Here is a 13,173-nt window from a genome sequence, read left to right on the forward strand (position 1 = left end):
TTTGCAGCTTTTTTTTTTTTCTGAGTCCCTCTTTTTTGAGTTTCTGATGAATGACTGTAATTTATTTCTTCCAAATTTAAATAAGTACTGCTGCCTTGTGTATTTAACTAGGCAGGCAGAGGGAACTGGTTTGTTTAGGAAGTAGTGACTGAGAAACCCTGGCCAGGCAACAGAGGAGGGCAGAAAGAATCCAGACCAATTTGTATGCAGTATATTTTACTCCCATGAAATAAAACACATTTTTTTCATATTTGCTGAAAAGTAAAACAATAATATTGTACGAAATGTTATACACAGGGTAGGTTGTACATAGCAGTTTCAGAAACATCATTGCATCCACCAGAGAAACTATTCTAAAACTGATATTCACACATTTTTTTATAATAATAATATGTTAGAAACATACAGTGTGGCATTTAGTATATACATTCCTTTGCTCGCAAGCGAAAAATCCTAATCGCTTCTGTATAACATGCTTTATTTTAAAGCCTAACCTTTAAAAACACTGTTGTGATATTACTAACAACTGCTTTTTATAAAATTAATTTGACATTTCGATATATATACATCCTTTCAGTCATTTTAATGTTAACAATGCTAAACTTAAAAAATAACAAGCTTATAGTAATGTTAAAATGTCATATCCAGTCAAACATTTGTGTGTCCTCGCAACTGTTGGAAATACTTTTAGTGAAAGATGTCAGACGTTGAGAAAGTTCCTTTGAAATCAAAGGAACTCTCTTTAATTCAGTGGTTTCCTTTTCTCCCTATATCTTCTCTCTCTCCCTTTCTTTTTTTAGTGCCCACGACCTTCTAGCATAATTCCCACTCTTTCAAGGGCAGAGCTGCCCCATCCACGGTCCTAGGATCCCCGTGCAGTGGGGCGCGGCTCACACGGGCCGGTCCACGGCGTACTGGCAAGCACTCAGGTTGGATGCCGGGTTCTGCACGCTGGCGTAGCCGAAGCTGGAGTGCTGCTTTGCTTTCAGTCTCAGGCTGGCCAGGCTCGAGTTACACGTGTCCCTATAAACGTACGGAGGAGTCGGCGGCGCGTAAGGGCAGGCGGGCGTCGGTACCGCGGAATTCAGCGAAGGGCTGCTCAAGTTGTTCAAGTTATTCAGGCTGTTGAGGCTGGAGCCTGGGACGCCGGTCACCGCTGAGGGTACCATACTGGACGACATGCTCATGGACGAGATGGAATTGGGTGGGGAGAACATGCTCTGCGACGACAGGGGGTTGACGTTCATAGAGTTGAAGAAAGGGAAGCTCTTGGTGGACAGGGAGGCCGAAGTGAGGCCCTTGGCGGCCCAGTTATTGTACGAATATCCCGGGTACATGTCGTCGTAGGGCTGCATAAGCCCGTTGAACTGCGGCCCAAAGCCATTTTTGCACAGCTCGGCCTGCTGGTTGCGCTCCCGCTTTCTCCATTTGGCCCGGCGATTTTTGAACCAAACCTGGGGATGGAGGGCAAGGAGTGAACAGACGCCACAGATCGGATTAGTAAAACCTTGATCCCGGAAAGCACTAGCAAATCCCCACCTCCGACACATAAGTGTACACTCTCGCCGCCACAATTTTCCCCAGCCGTCCTCCCCTGCCCCGCGCCCCAAGCTGCCAGAGCCCCGTCCCAACGAAGAGGCCCTGATCAGTTCAGGCTTGCGAGTCCGGGCTCAGAGTCGCGCCACAAACCCCAGCCCAACGCCCGGCGGCCTGCGGGTGGCGTGTACACTAACCCCGGTCCTCCTCAGGGGCCAAAAACACTTATTGCAAAATGAATGCGGAGCAGCGGGCTCTCTGCCCAACCCTTCCCCGGCCACCTTGCAAACTTGCTTGCATTTCAAAGCCACAGACCCAGGGATGAGGACAGGGGGCTGGGAGGCCCGCGCTCTATCCCACAAGCCCTCCTCCCCTCTCGGATCTTCACTGCCGCCCAGCTACTCCACAGAACGAGCGCCCTCATCAGGCGCCCGGCCACGACTCCCTTCCTCGCCTAGCCAAAAGAACCAAATAAAAAGCAAAAGCCCACCTCCCCGACAGCTCATTAAACTCCATGAGTTTGGCGTGTAAATCTCCGGGAACCCTGCGCTTCTACAGCCTTCCCCACCCCTCGCTCCGCTCTTTCACACTCTCCTCCCACCCAGGCCAGGCCCGCGCGCGCCCCGCGCTGCTCCCGGCCCGGCCCGGTCCCGCCCGGCCCGGCCTAGTTACAGGGCTTTGCGGGCGGTCACCCAGCCCGGCCAGCCCCCACCCGCCTCAAATGGCCCAGACGCAACCCCGTCCTCAATCCACATCGGGCCCGCTCGTCGCCCCAGACGGCGGCTTTTGTGTATTGGAGCGAGGCCTGGCCCGAGATTTCCGAGCTGACACCGGTGATGTTTCACATTACACATCTCAGCCAGGCCCAGACGCCTAATCCGCTTTTTTTTCTTTTTCCTTTTCATTCTCGATTTCCTTTTTATCCCCCTTGCTCTTTGCACCCGACAGCTATAAAAAGCAAGCTTCATTCCCCACTTGGCTGGACAAGCAGCGGGCCTGGAAGGAGGCAGGCGGAGGGAGCGAGAGGCCAGCGCGGCGGCGGCAGGGGACTAGCGAGGGACGGCTGAAAAGCCGAAGAGGGTGGGGTAGGGCTTTTCCGAAGGGTTCCGGAGACCCCATAGATTGTTTTCATTTAAATTACTTGCCTTTTCTACCCTGGCCGCCTAAACTTTGCCCAGGCGAGAAGAGTACGTGTGAGGCCCGTTCCCCAGGAGCGCAGGAGAGCTAACAAGAAACTGACCTTGCGCAAAAACCACGCGGCCCGGGCCTGAACATAGGTCTGCGCTGTTAAACTAAAACCATTTCCAACTTCATCCTGGTTCCTTTATCCACTAGCTTAGCCTCATTCCCTACACAGATGCCACTCAGAGAGTGCCTTCTTCTCTCTGCTTTGGGAGCGCATTTTGGTCTTTATTCTTTTCATCATTAGTGCTATACAGTGCTTTCTCGGTTCTAACTGGGGGCTCTTTTTCCATCCAGAGCTTTTTTTTTTTTTTTTTTTTTTAACAGCAAAACCTCTGGATCCTGCTATGTGTTTTCTACTTCCAGAATCCTAACAAACTTGGAGTTTTCCACCGACCAGCACAAACCAGGATATTGCTACCGTGTAATTTATTTAAGTTCATTTATGCCAATTAAGTACAGATTTGCTACAAAGGTAAGCCTTTTCTTTAATAAAACTATTATAATTGGGAGGAAGGGTGTGAGTAACAGTCTCCTGAGAGAAGATAAGTAAACCAAATAGAAAAGTCTTTCTTCTTTTTTCCTTTCTTTCTAAGAGGACTGGCAGGATAGCAGTTCTGTATTAAAACTGCTTCCGCAGATCACAAAACCAGAGGATAGGGTGTGGGAGGGAACTGAGTGGCAGAAAAACCGCAAAGACCTTGTGATGAGGGTGAGCCGAGTAAAGAAAAGGCCTGGCTGGGCCGGGCGCTAAAGTTTTCCAGGGAGGGCCAACCCTTGCGTGTCCCAGGCGGGTTTTCCTTGTTAAACGCGCGCAGGTCGGAGCCTGTCCTCAGCTCCTGGCCTGGGAGGGATTTTATTAGCGCTCTTCTGGCGAATGCAAGCCGGGAACACAATGCCCTGTGCAGCGGAATGCACGCGGCCCCGTTTGGGAGCGCGCTGTGTGGTGGGGCGGTGAGCCGGGGCCGCTCCCGGCGCCTGCTCCGGGCCCGCGGCTGGTCTCGGAAGGGGGAGCTGTGACCTCGTAACTGGGGCCGCTGCGAGGCCTTCGGCCTTTGAAAAGGCACCCACCCGAGCCCTCCGGTCGGCTCTGCCTTTCGCCCTCCCTCCTGATCTACAGGCCGGCGTCCCAGCAACGCCCTCCCCGGCTCCGCGCGGGCTCCTACCCGGACTCGCGCTTCCGTTAGGTTGGTCCACACTGCGATTTCTTCGCGCGTGGACATGTCCGGGTAGCGGTTCCTCTGGAAAGTGGCCTCCAGTTCCTGCAGCTGCTGGCTGGTGAAGTGAGTCCGCTGCCGCCTTTGCCTCTTCTTCTTGGACGGGTCTTCGGCTCCCACGTCCTCATTCTTTCCCTGCTGGCTCTTATCTTTCTCTGAAAACGAAACACAGAAGCCCCCGTCAGCATGCCCACCTGCTGCCCGCCAACGCCAACTGGAGCAGGCGGCGGAGGGCAGAGCCGGGCAGTCTGGCGGGGGAGGAGTGCGCCAGCCGCCGCTCCGGGCCACGGAAAGCGCTGCGTCTGCGGGGTGTGCAGACGTGAGTGTGGGTGTGCGCGCCCCATCTCCTCCCCTCCCCCAGCGCCGCACCTTTTATTTACATGTTTATCTCACTGCGACGGCACATTCATTTTTATAGCCTGTGCTTTCAAGTGTATTTATGCGCTTCTGCGCGGACACATCAAACCTCTCGGGGCACCCACAACAGAACTCCCCCTGGTAGAAAGCTCAGATATCGATGCGGTTTCCAAAGGCTAGGAAAAGTACGCTTTGGGATTCGGAGAGGCACCCAAGTTCCTCTGCCCTTTAGAAGAAGAAGAAGAAAAAGAAAAAAACCACGCCTGTTGTTCCGAGGCGTAGGTTCACAACTATTTTTCTAACAAGCGGAGATTCTTGGGAGCTGAAAGCCGAGAGCAGAACAGGGACCGCGTAAAGGTCGGGGAGGGCGGGGGGAAGGTGGCCTCTGAAGGTCTAGAACGGAGATGCTGGGATTTTTGTGACCCAGAAAAAGGAAGGGAGGTCAGTGTCGTAGTGGGGGGAGGGGCGGCGCAGAACGACTCGCCTGGTTCGCGCCACCCCAGCCGGGCAGTCGGTGCAGAGCGGAGGGACGCGGGATACAGACAACCCTGGCTCCGGAAGTTCTGCGGGGAGCGAGCCGAACGACCACTCCCACCACGCCTCCCCCAGGAGGGGTCGACTTCCTCGGGGCCGCGCGGCGCCTTACCTGCGGCCTCGGGGCTGGGGGTGTCAGAGATGGTGTGCACCTCCAGCCTATGCTTGGAAGAGTCCAGGGAGCGGGCCTGACCGGGAGCCAGGACCGAAGCCATGGCCAGCGGCTGAGGATGGTGACAGGAGGACGACGCGGAGGTGGCCAACAGCTTGGTCCCTGCTGCTCGGTGCTCCAAGTGCAGCGGGCCTTTCATGCAGTTCATGGACGAAGGAGCGCGCCGCCCTATGAGTCCTGGGTTGCTGCCCCGCCGAAGACCCGTGGCCGCCGCAGCCGCCTGCTCCGCTTCCCGCTCCAGGCGCGGAGTTTCCTCGCGGGGGCCGCCGCGGGCAGAGCCGGGAACACAACCCGCGCGGAGTCCTGGAGCCGAGCCGCCCCCCGACTCCTTCCGTAGGCTCAAGCGAAAGGATCCAGCGGCCGAAAGTCAGCGGGTCAATGGAGAGACATGGGGATGTGGGTAGGAGAGAATGGTTCGGAGCGTCTTTGGGGAGCAAGCTTCCAAGCTCCAAAGCGAAACAAGAGTGGGCGAAGACCCCTTTCTTCCCTCCCTCCCTCCCCCTCGTACCCCTCCAATAAGGAAAGCTAACGCCGTTCGCGCTCTGCCCGCCCCCCGCACGGCAGCCCTGACGGCGAAGTGTCAAGAGTGACAGGGACAGGTAGCTGATATTAGATCTCCCGTGGCGGCGGCGGCGGCGGCGGCGCGGGCCTCTGGGCGCACCCTCCGCGGTGCTCACACGCACACCCCCTCGGGCAGTAGCGCTCGAGCCCGGCCTCGTCGCAGCTCAGCTCCCAGCACCCGGACGAGCGACGGACCAGTTCTGCGGCTCCAAGCTTCCCTGTTGGCCTAACATCTTAAAACCAGAGGCGGGCTTCCTGGTGCCGAGACGTCACTCGGCCGCTGCCCTCCCCAGCCCTCCCGGACCCTCCCCGCCTCCGCCTCCTCCCAGACCCTTCGCCGGCTGGAGTGACGTGGCTCCACACCAATCAGGAGCCCCCGAGCCGTGACGGCGGGCCCATCCTGTCTGCACCTATCAGATGTGCGGGGCCGGGCTAATACCTCGGTGCGCCCGCAGAGTCTACACCCGCCGGCTCCCGGGAATTCTGCTCCGGCCCGGCCCAAGACGATCCGGCTTTTAGTTCTGGCGGGGAGGTGGAAAGACGAGGCTGGGAGTAAAAAACTCGTTGGAAAAAAGCGGAAAGGTCGAAGGCTGATGGGTACAAGGATCAACAAGGCACCCAGCACGCCCCTCCCCTTCTGTCTCACTACATCCATTCCCTACCGAGAGGTGTTTTTCTCCCCCTGCAAGGAAAGGAGACATACTACTTAAAACCAGAAAAAAATTTAAAACCCCAACAAATCATCTCTCCGATCTTAAATTTTCCAAACAACCTGTCAAGTGAATGCTGCGGCGCTAATCTGAAGAAGCTTTACTTTAATTGCAAAGAAGACAGAGCCTTGAGAAGAGAGGCTAATAAATTAGAAATCAGAAGCAAATGGACCCGTCAAAAGAAAATTACCTTGACTTTAAACGAACAACTGTTTGGTGGTTCACTCTGGATTTATACAAGAATAAAAAGTTGCCTCAGATCACGTTCTCTGTAATGCTTATTAGTCCCCAGACAGAAAACACACAATAGAATAGAAACCCTAACCCAGCATTTTCAAAATGCTGAAAGCTTATCCATTCTACTTAACGTTGATTAAGACACATATCCTAGGGCTTTCAAATTCCTTATACACTGTATTAAGCACCTCCTAATGCAACAGAGAATCTTGCTTTAAATTTGACTCTCTTGTTTACTTTATTATCAGTCAGATTCAAATCCATAAAGCCTGTAGAATCAACAACTTTGAGCTAATTATATATAAAATATGCTTTTAATGAATTTCCATACAATTAAGAATGTTGCCAAATAACCAATTTCAAGGATAATTTTGAAGTCATTTTCTATTCCTAGGGAGCTCAAGGCTGTCTTGAATTGTTGGGAGTCCAAGCAGGCAGAGACAGTAGGCTGTGGGTGAAGGGCAAAAGCCTAGGAGGACACTCAGCAAGGAAAAATAAAGCCTTGTTCATATATTTGAGACAAAAGGAAAAAACACCTCTGGGGACATGTAAATCTTTATAGCACTATTTCCACAGAAATTAAAGAAAGAAATCCAAAGATATCATTCAAAATAATTTGTGAAAGTCCTTTTGTCCTCTGGCTTAGGTCAGCTGAAGAGCACAAACTAATCTCCCCTGGGTTTCTGCATTGACGATTGCTTTATTGTGGAGTTAGTGTTATCATCCCTGAATGTGTATTTGTTTGACATTACAGTCAATGATTTGCAATGCCAGTATGAGGTATCTTCAAAAAACTCCCTCCTTGTCCTTGTTCCCAAGATTGAGAAACTCATTCAGTTTGAGGCGGAGTGGATAAAGCAGACAACAAATATGTTTGTAACTAATGTGTCTCTCCTTTGCCCTGCTCCCCCACCTCATGGTATCTGCAACTCCTCCCCCATCTTAAACAAGCTTGAGAGCAGTCCAAAGGACCGAATGAGAATTCTTTAGTCTCTGCCCAAAGTATCATTCTAGGGTAAGAAGATTTTAGCTAACAGGAGGAGCTTTCTTCATAGGATGCTTTAAATCAGCATTTCTGGTTTTTTAACCTTTTATTCTGGTTAACCCCATTCCATGCACACACACACCTGCTCAGAGCAGAACACATCCCCATGTGACAAGGTCTGCATTAGCTGAGGCTCATCCATCCAGCTATATTAGGTTCTTAAATCTTATCACTAAATTATACATATTACATAAGCAGCCTGTTGGTAAAGAAGGTTAAATTAATTTACATTCTGCTCATTATCGGGTGCTTAAGTGACGCGTTTTATCCCTGAGATTTGGTAGACTCTCCCTCTCAGACCCCCCAGTGTTTCACCGAAGACAATGCTCTTACATTTGTAGTGGTTTTTAATCTGATAAGACTCTAATTTGCTTAAGTCTTTTAAATAAGGGTTTTAAATGTTTCTAGCCATTTTCTTATTGAATTTCCTCTAATTCCCTCAAGATCATAAAGTATACGTGTAAAGTAAATATCTCCTCCCACTGCACTGACAGCCGATGACCTATAACTAAGTCAATATGAATCCAGCTCTTTTCTGCCCAATATGTTTACGAATCATATTCCAATACCTTTTCTTAAACCCCAGCATAGCTGCAGTCCCCACAACAGCACATGCTCATGCCTTCATATCACAAAGAAACTCCATCACACCAGAGAAAGAAAGATTCTCCTCCATAGTGAACATACTCTCTCCCTTGTTTCTTCAAGCTTCAAATCCTGGAGTTACGGTTTTTGGTGAAGGCTCTGAGTGGTTTTCAAAACTCCTCAGAAGAGCCGAGAGGTTCCACAAAGCCATGTAGATTTCTAAGCCCATCTCTCATTAAATGCATGGAATTTTGATTTAAGCTCATTGGCTTTGTCAATGAACAGAACTTTCCCCAAGGCAAATACACACACAAATGAAGGACCTAACCTAGACTCCAAAGTGGGTGAAAAACCCAAGGGCGAGAGAGAGCTCTTCATAGTGCCAAAGTGTAGGAGATGTTGCAAGTGCTGGTGATCAGCCTGAAAGCCTAAAAAGATAAGGAATCTTAAACTGTATTGATCCACTGGAAAGTCAAGTGGAAAATAAAGAAAGGTAAATTATTTGAAGAACTCTGGTTAAGTGAAAACAAAATCATGCATATACCTCTCTACAGATAGAAATGAATGTACAAAATATATCCTCCCCTCCCCGCCAACGGATCAGGGGAGGTATTTCTTTGCATTTTTCTAGCCAGAGTTTCAACTCCCTCCTAATCTTCAAATCACTTTACACATTGATACTGGGTGACACCCCTTCCAGGCCCAACATATTCACTCCGTGGTTGGTAGGGGTGCTCCAACATGAAAAGTCTAGAAGAGGAAAAGCAAGTATGTAGTACAAGAAACACTTTTCAGTTAAAAGTGTAGTGGTGGTGGGCAATTTTTAGATTTAGTCTACAAAAAGCTTGTGGGTGCACAGGTATGGGCCGTATAGGTAACAAAGGAGTTGGAAGTAAGGGAATCTTAGGTATGTTGCAAGTTCAACACTACTATTACGTGACCTATACCCCACCCCACTCTTGAGCTGGTTCTAGAAATTACTGTGGGACTTCCCTGGTTGTCCAGTGGCTAAGACTGTGCTCGCGGTGCAGGGGGGCCGAGATTTGATCATTGGTCAGGGAACTGGATCCCACATGCAACAAGCAGGGCTCAGTGCAGCCAAACAATAAACATTTTTAAAAAAGAAATGACTATGTCTTCAGCAGCCACCAAAGAAATTGTCATTCCAGAAAAAAAAAAAAAAAATCAGCATAGTTGGTTCAGGGAAGCTGCATGGCTGGGGTGGGGAGAGGACAGGAAGCCCAGTGTGGGTTTGGATTTTCCACTCGGAAGATATCATTTTGATCAGGTTTTCTTGCTTATTCTTTCAAAGAAAGACCCTTGAGGAGGGAAATGTGTGACACAGGGTTAGGCATGTTTCTGGCTGGTATTTGCCACCGATTACCAGTCTTAAGGTCTTATTTAATTTCACACTCTTTAGTGTTAGTTGCACAAAGGCCCTCTGGCCATCGCGATGAGAGGGGTTAGGCAGCACCACTAAACTCTCCCCAGCGGGCAGCAGAGATGTGAACTGGGACCCAAGCGAGTGACTAGAGACTTTGGGGGGGGGGGGGGGGGGAGTTTGTCCTCACAGTTCATCTGGAAGATAGTGAAATTAGATGTCTCCTTGCACTGTCAGGCCATAGAGGGGTGGGAGTCTTGCTATGGCCCAGGTTAGCTCAAGGACGAGATCCTACCGGACTCAGCTCGAAGGCTCACGACAGGCATGAGTGTGTGTGTGTGTCTGTGTGTGCGTGCATTAGCATTCGTTGTAAGGTGCAGAGCTCAGAGGGAGACCTTGCACCTTGCCTCCTTCCCCTGCCTGGCTTTTCTCTGCACACAAATCATGCTGGAAAGGGCCACTTTGCTGTTCCCTGACCTGAGCCATGCAGCTGGAACACCCAGAAATTCAAGGTTTATTGTGGCTGATCCACCCCCACCCCAGTTCCCCAAATGCAATTTTTAAAAGCATAGGTTTGCAAAAAGTGGCAGATTCTTTCAGAAGCAGAAGTCTGTAGAGGTACTGAGCAACACCCACCCTCTCTGGGCCCCTGCGATGGGAACCCAATTTCTGTCGCCCACACAACCACTTCAAGTCTGTGGTAACTGGCTGGGGGGTTCTCGTCACCCCACACTGGCAGGGGAAGAGAAGAGCCAGAGATTAGAGGAAGCGCTGGGTCGTGTTAGAGGGGATGCTGCAATCACTAAACCCACAAGCTGCAGTGCCTTTCCACAGCAGACTGCTAATGCTACAGGTTTATTAGGTGCTCAGTTAATCGCAGAACACAACTACGGGTGGGAAAATAAAATAAAGAGAATGGTATACTTGTGTGTGGATATAAGAGAAACAAGGAATGAATAAACATCAATATCTAGGTCCAGAGAGACAGAAGTGACATGGGACTAACTAAAGTCACTTTTTAAAAAACTGGATTGAAACGCTTCTCTCTTTATTTTTTTCTCTATTTTCCCTTCTCCTGCTCATGTCAGTATCCCTATTTCTCTTGTTCCCCTTCTTTCTGTCTTCCCCTCTCCCAGACATGCTGGTAGCTAACATTCAGCATTAGTTGTCATGGTGACCATAAATCACATAAATCCAAAAATACCCACCTATAATCTGAGATGAAGCTTTTATTTCCCTAGCGAAATAATATTTTAAAAGCTGTCAGCTGACCAAAAAAAAAAAAAAAAAAAAAAAGGAACCCACCTCATTGTAGTAACCCAAGTAATATATTACTTCTAAAGGTTTAAATTAAAATGTCAGCCTGTTAAAAACACGCTGGGAGAATCTTGGGCATTCTTCATGTCAGAGCCTCACAGTGGAGTTGACTCCATCACTCCCGATCACTCTTTAACATGTATACATAATTCTGCCTACTACCTCTCCTTCTGTTCATTTCTTTCCTCCCCTCCCAACTACCTTAGTCCTCACTGATTGTCTGCCTTGGGTTGTAAAAGAATGGAATCTCTTATCTTTTTCAGAAAGACACTCAATTCTTTGCCTGAGTCAGAGGACCTCGTATATTGGCCCTCCGTGATCAATCGCTTCCCTAAATGAAATATGGGTGCCTTGGGGGGAAAGGTGCTGGATTGGGCCACAACGAGGGGGAACTTTCTAGAGGAGCTGAGAAGAAAAACGCAGAGGGAAGGGCTGGTGGGGGAGAGACGGAGTAGCGGAGTATGGAGCTGGGCAGCCAGTTCTGTGGCTAAATCTAGCCCGGGAAAGGTATGTATATTCTCCCACTATTGCCCTTTTCTCCTGAGAGGAAACTTTCCCATTTGAAGACCCTGAGTGGAGGGTGGGAGGGAGGAGGGTGGCGACCGCAGTTGGTCCTTTTGTCTTCCACCTTGCGCTTGTTGTCTTTCGCCTATCTTTGGATTATAGGGTATTCGCCTAGATGAAGAGCCATTAATTACCCATTCAGTCAATATTAGGAAGACGACAAAGCTTTTTACATAGGATTAAGAAGACATCAGATTGTTCCATTAGTATATTCCTGCTCACGAATAAGCTTTCGTTATACATTTCCTTTTCCCCGGAGTCGCTCTGACAACTGCTGCATATATTACCGGCGGGCGGTGCGGGTTAACTGCCGAGCCAGCCCTGCGCACCTTGGAGCGCGCACCGCGGCGGGACCGAAGACGCGACCCGTCAAGACTGCCTACCGCTGGGGCCTGACTGCTTTCGGACAATTTCCCTTCTTGGGGAAAACACATCCACATCCACACAGGAGAGGCAGCTCTGCGGATAAACTGCAGATTTGGCGCGGGGTGGGTTGTGAGTAGAAAAAAAAAGGAATGCTCTCCTTCCCCAGCTCCGCTCCTCCTCACAGTTCTCCAGCGCGTCCTGGTCCCCTGCCCCCTATTAGCACGAAGATTACCCCCCCCCCCCCCCCTTTAATACTCCTCTTTCTCTCCGACCGAGCTCAGGTCCAAGCGCCGCCCCACGCAGCAGGATTTTGCTTTTTGCTAGAGGTGGTCTGGGCTGCTTTTGCGGATCTGCTTGTTAGCATTAAAGTCGTTTGGTAATGGCGTAGAGAAATCGGGTGATTTGCTTTGTGGGGCATTAGGATCAGCGGTGACTGTGCTCGGCGAGCGCTTGGTGATTGAATGAATGGGGCTCTGCGGCCGTCAAGGCGTCGGGGTCACCCCGGGAGCTCTGAGGAAGGCGGGGGGCCGGCTGCTGCCTCGGGAGGCGGTGTGTGTCGCGGTTGGGGCCTTGGAGTCCTCGTCCCTAGGGAAGGAAGTCTGCGCGCACCAGAGGCCCGGGGCGAACACTTTCAGCTCAACTGCTTTGCCAGAATGATTTAAAAATTAATCGAGTCGCTGAGGGAGGCCCCGGGGAAGATACCCGCCCCAGGTCTGGTCGCGAAGCCAGGCCCCGGGAACGATCTCGGCAGGTCGGTGGATTACAGCCCCCAATCCAGGGTCACTACCCCGAAATTTAAAGGTTACTGACAGGGGAGGATCATTCCATCCTCTTCCTGAAGGTCAAGACAACTTTTTGAGTTCCTCCAAACGGAAACTCGTTTTGGGACACCCAAAGGGAAGGAAAGCCAAGGACGTCTGTCCTAGGGAGACGTTCCAAGCGGGCCTCTGCCCCTTCGGTAAGGGGGGTGGGGGTGGGGAAGAGGGGAGGGTGTTGTTTAACTTGTCAACTCTTCTCTCCACTTACCACACCTAGCCACTCCTCTCTCCACCCTCTCTCAAACCTCTGGCTTTAGGAGGTCTCCAGCCTACTTCCTGCCTGCTCCCGTTTAAGGGTTCGAGCCAGACGTCGGGTCATTCCTACGGGTATCCAGAGAATGGGGACTCGACTGGGATGGGACACAGAGTCGGGGCCTCCAGGAGGTCGACCCTGTCAACTCAGAGAACGTTTTCAGTCTTCAGTGAGGACAGGGTGTTTTGGGGAAATGAGAGGGTAGTGCCAATAATAGGATATCATGGCCCTTTTTGAAAATCGCATGTCATTATAAACATTTTTTCTTTTTAAAATCAAATAAAACCTATTAAAAAGTTAAGGAGAAAAAAATCTTTTCTTTTTTCTTTTCTTTTTAT

The 13,173-nt window shown here is 50.4% G+C and overlaps 1 protein-coding gene across 1 annotated transcript; it reads right to left on the reverse strand.

Moving 5' to 3' along the window:
• Nucleotides 1–209: 209 nt before the first annotated feature.
• On the reverse strand, nucleotides 210–5,148 carry PITX2 (paired like homeodomain 2). Its single transcript, XM_020887950.2, has 3 exons — nucleotides 4,939–5,148; nucleotides 3,885–4,090; nucleotides 210–1,454 (listed from the first exon to the last, which is right to left on the reverse strand). Exons 1-3 carry the CDS (start codon nucleotides 5,144–5,146, stop codon nucleotides 891–893), a joined length of 978 nt encoding a protein of 325 aa, XP_020743609.1. The 5' UTR covers nucleotides 5,147–5,148; the 3' UTR covers nucleotides 210–890.
• Between the last annotated feature and the right edge of the window lie 8,025 nt (nucleotides 5,149–13,173).

Source organism: Odocoileus virginianus, chromosome 21 (genome assembly GCF_023699985.2).
Source record: "Odocoileus virginianus isolate 20LAN1187 ecotype Illinois chromosome 21, Ovbor_1.2, whole genome shotgun sequence".
NCBI lineage: Eukaryota > Metazoa > Chordata > Mammalia > Artiodactyla > Cervidae > Odocoileus > Odocoileus virginianus.